This window comes from Megalops cyprinoides, chromosome 12 (genome assembly GCF_013368585.1).
Source record: "Megalops cyprinoides isolate fMegCyp1 chromosome 12, fMegCyp1.pri, whole genome shotgun sequence".
NCBI lineage: Eukaryota > Metazoa > Chordata > Actinopteri > Elopiformes > Megalopidae > Megalops > Megalops cyprinoides.
The window spans coordinates 8758727-8768027 of NC_050594.1; the positions used below are offsets into that span (position 1 = coordinate 8758727).

Genomic DNA, 9301 nt, shown 5'->3' on the forward strand with positions numbered 1-9301 from the left:
CCCACGCTGTTCTGATGTCATTTTTTTTTTCTTCCCCCCAAAAAGTCTCTGGGTGAGGTCAGCGTCCCCTCTGTTTTCTCCAGATCGGTGCATGGATTACATTACTCTTGGTGTGCTTGCCAGACGTCCTCGCCCATGGCAACTTTCATCAGTTACATAGTGCAGTTCTACATGTTACCCGTTTACACTGCTGGATACCAAAGCAATTTATTATGAGTACCTAGCTCAAGGATACAACAGCAGAGTGAAGGTTATAACATCTGCGTCTCACCTGGGATTGCCCCAGTTCCACAGTGCCTGTAGTTAATGGGTTCCACACCTGGTAAAACAAATGAAATTGCAGAGATCAGTGTGTGCTGTTTAGCCTGCGCAGTGAACGAGTGAGAGTTTGAGAGCTTGGCAAAATGCCTTGATTTCTCCATTGAAAAAATGGGAGGGGTGTGGTTGAGAGTGGTTCTTCCTAGTTTGGGGGGGGGGGGTCACATGATGCTGGCACACATCTCTCTCCCACCCGCCTGCCTAGACTGATATGAATGATGTCATTGCTTTGCTGATACACAGCAAGGTGGGGTATCACTTCCGTCTTCCTGAAGAAGGCTGAAATTAGCTGGAGGTCAGGGACTAGTTTAGATCCAATTCAGAGACCCAGGGATTCTGACTCAAAAAGTTATTTCACAGCTCCAGGACTTCTCAGCAATCTAGGCTTTATTTTCTAGGCTGGTGGAAGCAGATTGAAACCAAAAATAGTAACGTACTATACTCCGAGAGTCTGTCAAGGTCAACATATACAGTGTATTAAGCCAAAAATTAAATTACAGTTGGCGTGCTGGATACACTTGTGGATAGATAACAGAATGGATACACTGCTTTTGTGCTGGAAGTCGCTCTGGATAAGCGATCTGCTAAATGAATGTAATGAAATGTAATGTAAAAATACTAGCCACACATTGTTTTATACATACTCTGTATGAAGAAACATGGTGTGGTTAAGGAATGGGACTTGGAATCAGGCTGTTGGTTCAGATAATCCCCAGTGTAACTGGCTAAACGATTCCCTCCTGCTTCACTTGGAACAATGAATGCTGAGTGTACTGTTGTAAAACGTTAGACATGCATCACCCAGTTTGTACACACTGGTGATGGTTGGGGTGAGTCATCCTTCCCCCCAACCCCTTTCATGATGAAGCACTCTGAAGTCCTTGAAAGGCCCCACATAAATGCAGTTCATCATCATCATCATCATCATCATCATCATCATTATCATAATCATCGTCATTGTCGTCATCAAAGTCTTGCCACCGGGCCCTTCATTGAGGCACTTATGATGAATTGCTTCAGCAAATAACTAGCCATGTAAGTCACTGTAGTTAAAGACTGCTGAGATAATGCATAAAGACATAATGCATAAATAACATACAGAGGAGTCATTTTACAGGATCGTTGACACCTTCTGATCTCTGACTACAATGCAGGCATAGATCCACAAATCAGAATCAACTTAAAACTCTTCAGGCAAACCGACTGTTGCCTGTATTTCTGTGTGAGTGCAGTGTGGCCTGTACCATCAGGCATGGTCCTATCCTATCTGTGTTTTTCTTTTTCATCTAGTCCTTTTTTTCCCCAGTGCCTGCTGAGGAAGAAGCACCACCTCATTTGGGACCTTGACAGCACAGATTTTTTCCCCTTTTCCATTTTCTCCCCAATTTGGAATGGCCAATGCCCCGAATTCTGGAATGTCCAGTTAGTCATCATCATCGATGTTCAGTCCCATTGCACAACCCCCAGTGCCAATCCGGGAGAGCACGGACAAGCACATGCCCTCCTCCAAGACATGTGATGTCAGCTGCTGTTTCCCTTCGCACTGCGGTCCACAAGCTAAGCTAGCACAGAGATGAGTCGGAGGAAGACATTTCACATGCAGCTTTGTCATATGGACCACAGGCACCCGATCGGCCAGCAGTCTACACTCAGAACGAGTGCTTTTACCGACTGAGCCACTCAGGAGCTGGGACAGCTTTTTAATATATCGTTCAGATCATTAAGTTGATGATTTCCACATTGACAATTCTGTTTCCACCAGTATTGAAGCTAGAATTGTTTAAATTTGCTAGCTTGTTTTGAACATTCCTGAAGCGGCGTGGTCTAAAGTAGTACATCCGTAGTCAGCATAACAACACAGACAATAACAGAAACCTCCTTTTACCAACTGGAACCTGCTAGATGGAGGACGGGAGGAAAACTGGAGGTGTATATCTGATGAAAGTAGAACATCTGCACTGACGGTCTGGTCCTGCCTCCACAGCTGGTACTTCGGCAAGCTGGGCAGGAAGGACGCCGAGAGGCTGCTGCACTGCAGCGTAAACCCCCGCGGCACATTCCTCATCCGGGAGAGCGAGACCACCAAAGGTAACCGCGGAGATGGGACCCTCCCGTGACCTCACCAGCAACGCCCGCCAAGACAGGCAGGGAGGGCCAGGCAACAGCACCTCCATCATCCTTTGGGTGATAAAACCCAGGGAAAGCATATCGGCTGAATGTGCCACGTGTGCATGGATATGCGTTTGTCTTTCGATTCTCTGCACACTTGGGACATCCAGCAACACACTTTCCCTGCAGTTTATTTTCATATGCTTTCCAGTTGCAACACACATATGTATTGGAAGGTAATTCTGAGGTAAAGAAAGAGAAAATGCCTCTAAGTTCAGCTCTGTTTTGCTGAAATATGCCCATCTAAATCGTTTTCAAGAGAAGGCACTGCCTCACCAGTCTGAAAGACTAATTGGGAATAACTCCTGTCTTATGTTCATTGAATGTAAAAATTCTTAATTTGGCACAATGTGTCATCCCTTAGCTTGATCTATGGACTGTGACAGAGTAGGGCTGTATATTTGAATAGCCTTAAAAGCACGAGGATTTGGCTGTCAGTGTGTCTCTACACACTGCACGGAGGACACGCCCCTTCCATTCTGAGACACCTTCTCGCCCTTGTGCCTGATGTCCCCCTCTCTGTGATCCCTTCCCCCAGGGGCCTTCTCCTTGTCCATACGCGACTGGGATGACGTCAAAGGGGACCATGTGAAGCACTACAAAATCCGAAAGCTGGACAGTGGCGGGTATTACATAACCACCAGAGCCCAGTTCGAGACTCTGCAACAGCTGGTGCAGCATTACTCAGGTAAGGGACAAACCACGTGGATTATCCCAATAATGCCAGCCAGCACCTGTATTAAATTCTGTCAGTAATTTCCATTTATTGCAAAGGTCAAGGTACTTATAAGTAAGCTTTTGAAGTGTGCTGCTGTTATGATGATTATTATTCATTCTTTAATATCACTGTTCATGCCGAGCATTTACATAGAATTTACAAGCCTGAACAGAAGCAGGACTGCTCTCTACTTCCTGTTTCCTGCATCCATGTAGCAGCTTTCTGCAGCTTTGCTGATACACAGGAATCTGTTTTTTTAGAAGAGGACCTTAACATTATTTCAAGAAGTTGGGCAGTACCCATTATTTTTTGGTGTCTGTTAACACCTCTTAAAACACAAATGAGTGGAATTCTTGGATGCCGAGGTCCTGTATTTGAGGAAATCCTTTATCCTGTTTTTGCCCCTGTCCCAGGAAATCAGAGCAGTGCGGAGGCGTAATAAACATGCCTCTGTTTTTTTTTTTTGGTCCTCCAAACATAGCTCTTCCGGGTAATGTTCAACTGAAGGGCGAGGGAAAGACCATGTATGCAGATTAGATGAACAGTTAAACGTGTAGAGACTAATGCGTGAATTCATATTCCAGGCCGCAGGGGTGTTGACAGCAGGCGACTGCATCATTGACCTTGGGGTCAGTGCTGTATTGACCTAAGGTCATTGCTGGGGGTGCAAACATAGTGTAACCTAATATAACATAACCTAGGTTTGCTGAGGACATACACGTAGCCTCCCTGCCCTTCTCTTACCAACTCTTTCCTGTTTCTGTCTCCCTATCTTCATCCTTCGTCTTTCATTTCTCTCCCCCAACTTGCTCCTTCTCATGTCTCTCCTACTTGTCACTCTCTCCCTCTCCTGTTCTCCCTCTCCCTGCCCCTTTTCTCTCTCTCCAATGCTCTCTGTCTCTGCATTTCTGTCCTCCTCTCCCCATCGTTCATATTATCCCTTCCCCATCTCCCTCTCTTTCTCCCCCCCTTCTCTCTCCATCACCCTGCCCCCCTCTGTCTTTGTCCTTACCCCTCTAACCCCCCCCGTGCACGCCCGCAGAGCGAGCAGCTGGGCTGTGCTGTCGCCTGGTGGTCCCCTGCCACAAGGGCATGCCCCGCCTCGCCGACCTGTCCGTCAAAACCAAAGACGTGTGGGAGATCCCGCGGGAGTCTCTGCAGCTCATCAAGCGCCTAGGGAACGGCCAGTTCGGAGAGGTCTGGATGGGTAAGTGCCTACCTGCTGCGCTGCAACGACACCTACTGACCGGATGAAGGCCTTGTCCTGAAACGGCAGTGACATAACCAGGGTAATCTTGGGGGCATTTCGTCATTTCAAGGTGATACACTTATTGCAAACGTAGTTGGTCAGGAGTATAGACCAGCCGTGCTCTTCAGAAAGTGATGATATCCCAGCTATCCCGGCACGATTGTCATGTTTAAATGGAATACATTGTTGGAGTGTTTATAAAGATTGATTAGGGGAGCTGACTGTAATGTGGCTGAGGGAGAAAGGTACTCTGGGTAACTCTGTCTGACTCCCGAGCACCCCCCCCCCCCACACACACACACACACATACACACACACACAAAAATCAGTTTTTGCCAAGAGCAGTGACGCACAGCCAGCAGCCTCTCCATTACCTCCCATCCTCATGTGGGATTACGTAACCGGAGGGCCACATCTCGACAGACCGCAGATGTGTGGCTGGCCGTTAAGAGCTTAGAAATTTACTGCCGAGCCCCACCTACAGAAACCCCCCAAAAAATGCAGGGAAGTGGCGGCGTTCGCGGGATGTGAGGAGCAGCAGGAATGCTGCAGACAGGGTTTGCTCACTTTTTGGCGGAGGTTTGAGGTGTGACATCTCGCGCTCTGGGTTGTCGCGGAGTCTCACACCTCGCTAGGGAGCAATGAAGTTAACGAACGTCAGAGCAGGTGCTCCACAAATCCAGTAATCGTTATAGTGTGCGGAGAGGTCAGTCTAATCGTCCCTCTCCACTGTCAGCCCGTCCAGGTGATGTAAGGTCAGTGGAGCCATGCAGCTGTCAGCTCAGAACTGGTGCCTGTGAGTGAGCACCGAGTTTTTGTGGAAATTAACGGGTCCCCATGAGTAAATCGCAACAGTTCCCATTCCTTACTGCAGAGGGTTTAACGGGGAGTGCCTTGCAGAGTTGCACACTGAGTAACCATACCACAGTCCAGGAAGAGGCAGTAATCGTTCCTCTGGCAGGGACCCAGAGAGGAGCATTATCATTCCTGTTGATTTTGCTAATCCTCCAATGGAATTATCCACCCTGTCGCTGGCAGGTTGTGCCTTTTTTCCTTATTAACTTTTTCAGGCCCGGCCTGGTCGAACAAGTTCTCTTACCCTCGGTTTTATTGCTTTTAGTTACAGGGTTCTTGTCCTTAAGTCAGAGTTGATGTTTATGATATAAAGACAAAAAAACTGAAGCACTTCCTTAGAATTCAGGATGATTACTGATTACTCCTTCACTGGACCCTATTGCTGCATTGGCGTCATTTCTCTGGAAAATGACCTCAAGGTCTCCCTACAGTATTCTAGTGGTATTTCACAACTCAGTACATGTTAGTTGAAGGGCTTCTTGGAACAATTTATTGAGCATTAGAGGATAAAATCCAGGCAATGTGTTTAGCTGGACATGAGAAACACCATGGCCCCTACAAGGCTGAACCATTCAAGTTTCGTGCATCCATTCAAACCTTTTGGTTTAGCCTGAGTTTAATTTCACATCACATTACATTTTTTTCAGAGACAAATCCAACTTTCCAGACACCTTGAAAATAAATTCAGAATGGGTTTTTAGTCCAGTGGGGAAAGTTATGTAAGCCGGATTCTTCCAAATGTTTGGACAGGCGTGGAGTCGCTGACTTTTTGTCCCGCTTTGCACCGATGACAGGGACGTGGAACGGCACGACGAAGGTGGCGGTGAAGACGCTGAAGCCGGGCACCATGTCGCCCGAGTCTTTCCTGGAGGAGGCGCAGATCATGAAGAAGCTCCGGCACGACAAGCTGGTGCAGCTGTACGCTGTGGTGTCCGAGGAGCCCATCTACATCGTCACGGAGTACATGAGCAAAGGTCAGGGGTTGCGACCTTGTGTCACCGAGCAACCGGGGCCACCAGAGAGGTGCACCCAACACCAAAATGAATCAGTCTCAGAAGGGTTCTTTTACTTCCCTTTTAGTGAAGTAACTTCTGTGAGCCATTTCGATTAACTGAGTAACAAATTTGAGCATGTACTATATTAAAAAAATTCCAGTAACTGCACAGCTTGTGGTGTTGTCCTAGAATGTTAAAAATGTATCACATTCTTGCATGTGTCACTCAGAGTTGAGGGCAAGCCTCCACAGCTGTTTTTAACTGGGTTTTGAATTGATGGTGAAGCCTGTTAGAGTAACAGAAAACAGTGATGTAATGACATTGCGTCAGTTGGAAACAGATCAGATTTGAACAAAATCCTGATGCGCAAGACAATATCAAACCAGCATCCATTGAATCTTGAATAATAAAAAAAATACCCAGAATATTTTGCGGGTCCAACGAAAATAAATAACTAAGCGGTCAATACAGGCCTAATTAAAACAAGCTAACGTTCTAGGTATGTGTTTGTAGTGAATTTGTTGTAGTCAATGAGCTTTAGCTGAAGAGCAGTTTATCTGAATGCTAGACTCCTGAAGGAGATGTTGGATGAGGTTGCTGTGTCTGTGTCCTTCACAGGAAGTCTGCTGGATTTCCTAAAGGACGGAGAGGGACGGGCTCTAAAGCTGCCCAACCTGGTCGACATGGCCGCACAGGTGGGCTGTGTTAGCACTGTTGCTTTGAGTTCTCCTCCATCTGAGCTCCTTTCTGTTCAACCTGCCTTTTCTTAATTTCCCCTCCATTTGAGTTTCCCTCCTGCGTTTCTTCTCTTCTTGAGTTCCTCTCCGTTTGACTTCCGTTCTGTTAGAGTTCCGGTCCTTGTGTTCGCCATAGATGAGGTCCCTTTATTTGAGTTCTCTTCTGCTTCCAGGTGGCTGCGGGCATGGCGTACATCGAGAGAATGAACTACATTCACAGGGACCTACGATCCGCCAACATCCTCGTGGGTGACAACCTGGTGTGTAAGATCGCCGACTTTGGCCTGGCCAGGCTTATTGAGGACAACGAGTACACAGCCCGACAAGGTAAGTGGAGGGGAGTTCACTTCTCAGATGAATTGGGGGAATTTTTTTGTGGTGTCCTCCATGCTGGCAATCCACCCTTAGAATTGTGTGAGATCAGCAGAGGAAACGGTCCAGGCCTTGCATCTTTGCACAGCACTGGTCTGGGTTTGGCCAGGTTATGTCATAAATGTTTCCATAGCTACCCCCCAGGGAGTTCCGAGCTCCAAATGTATGACTCCCCCAATCGCTCTGCATCTGTTCGCAGAATGACTTCATCGTGATGCCTGTGACTTCACAAAAAAATTCTCAGAGCATGAGCTAAGCAGGACCCTCTGTGTTGCTCGTCACTGCAACCGACTTTGAATATGGAGAACCAAGAGTTTAAAATTTACCTTTCCTAATGTATATCAGCGACAAGGAACACTCAGAAAGGAGTACACATGTAACCAATGAGTTGTGCTGTGCAGGACTAGTGTCACTTTTTGTAGGGCAATCCTCTGGGTTTTAAAAGACCCCGCCCTCACCATCACTGTCCCCAACCCTGTCACTGACCTGGCCCACCTCGTTTCAGGCGCAAAGTTCCCCATCAAGTGGACAGCACCAGAGGCAGCACTCTATGGAAAGTTCACCATCAAGTCAGACGTGTGGTCCTTTGGGATCCTGCTCACAGAGCTGGTGACCAAGGGGCGGGTACCGTATCCAGGTGAGGAGCAAATTTGTGGGTTCTTGGGGGGGCTGGGGTTTGACAAGTGCAGGGGGCTGTATTACCCAGTGGTTATCTGGCTACAACATGGAAGCATATTTATGCTCTTGTTTGCTTGTAATGTATTTGGGCACTTATCTGCTTTACTGTCTTTTCCTATCTTAGTTTATCTTACCTCATTCTGTGTATGTGTGTTTCCTGTGTATGTGTGTTTCATCTGGCTTGTGTCATCTTTGCATTTGTGTGTGTCTGTGTGTCTGTGTGTCAGGAATGAATAACCGAGAGGTGCTGGAGCAGGTGGAGCGGGGCTATAGGATGCCCTGCCCGCAGGACTGCCCCAGCTCCCTGCACGAGCTCATGGTGCAGTGCTGGAAGAAGGACCCCGAGGAGCGGCCCACCTTCGAGTACCTGCAGGCCTTCCTGGAGGACTACTTCACCGCCACCGAGCCACAGTACCAGCCCGGGGACAACCTCTAAAGCCCCAACAGCAGGGGGCACCATTCAGACCCCCCAATGCCAACACAGACTACAATGCACAGGGCTGTTACCATAGCAGCAAACAGACTGCCCATCGGATGTGTACGGACTATCACCACTCGCCCTTAGCGGCTAACATGTGCGCGGCCGGAAAACAAGGAGAACAGACTTGCCATACATTTAAATCAGTGGCCGTTACGGGGTTAATTATCTTCATGAGTGAAAGGGAAAGAAAAGAGAAAGGGAAGGGAAAGAGAGGGAAAAGGGGAATGGACGGGCGGGCGGGTGGTCAGAAGTGGGGGGGGGGGGGGTCGAATCCAATCATGATGATGTGATTATGAATTATGCCTGTATTTAGTGTAAATATGAATTGCTCGTTTACTTCTCCCTTGTCTTAATTGCCTGTTTCTTTTTGGTGTTTATATATATATATATATATATATAATATATATATATATATATATATTACATTAGGATTTTTCCCCAAGGACGGTAATGGTGGCAAAGTCTATAATAAATGCACCAGAATAAGTCACAAGGTTTTTAATGCAGCTTTTTATGTTCTTTTCAGGGAACCTGATGAATTTTACTAGAGCATTCATGCTTTTTTAATTTGAAATTGTGCGTATGTGTATATACGTGTACTGGACATCAAAAGAAACTTATCACTGTGTTTATGCATGCATATTTTAGAATAAAAAAAAACTGAATGGATTTTTTTTCAATTTTGATTAAATGTTTTTGGCAGCAGTTCCATTAACTAATTGTTCATGA

At 46.8% G+C, this 9301-nt stretch overlaps 1 protein-coding gene across 1 annotated transcript in view; it reads left to right on the forward strand.

Annotated features, from left to right (window-relative positions):
- fyna (FYN proto-oncogene, Src family tyrosine kinase a) overlaps positions 1-8789 on the forward strand; it is a 28888-nt gene extending 20099 nt beyond the window's left edge. The window contains exons 6-13 of the mRNA XM_036541741.1: positions 2303-2406; positions 3026-3175; positions 4248-4412; positions 6104-6283; positions 6923-6999; positions 7215-7368; positions 7919-8050; positions 8319-8789. Coding sequence (XP_036397634.1) covers positions 2303-2406; positions 3026-3175; positions 4248-4412; positions 6104-6283; positions 6923-6999; positions 7215-7368; positions 7919-8050; positions 8319-8527 — 1171 coding nt within the window. The 3' untranslated portion in view covers positions 8528-8789. The remainder of the gene's footprint in view (positions 1-2302; positions 2407-3025; positions 3176-4247; positions 4413-6103; positions 6284-6922; positions 7000-7214; positions 7369-7918; positions 8051-8318) is intronic.
- The last annotated feature ends 512 nt before the right edge of the window (positions 8790-9301 follow it).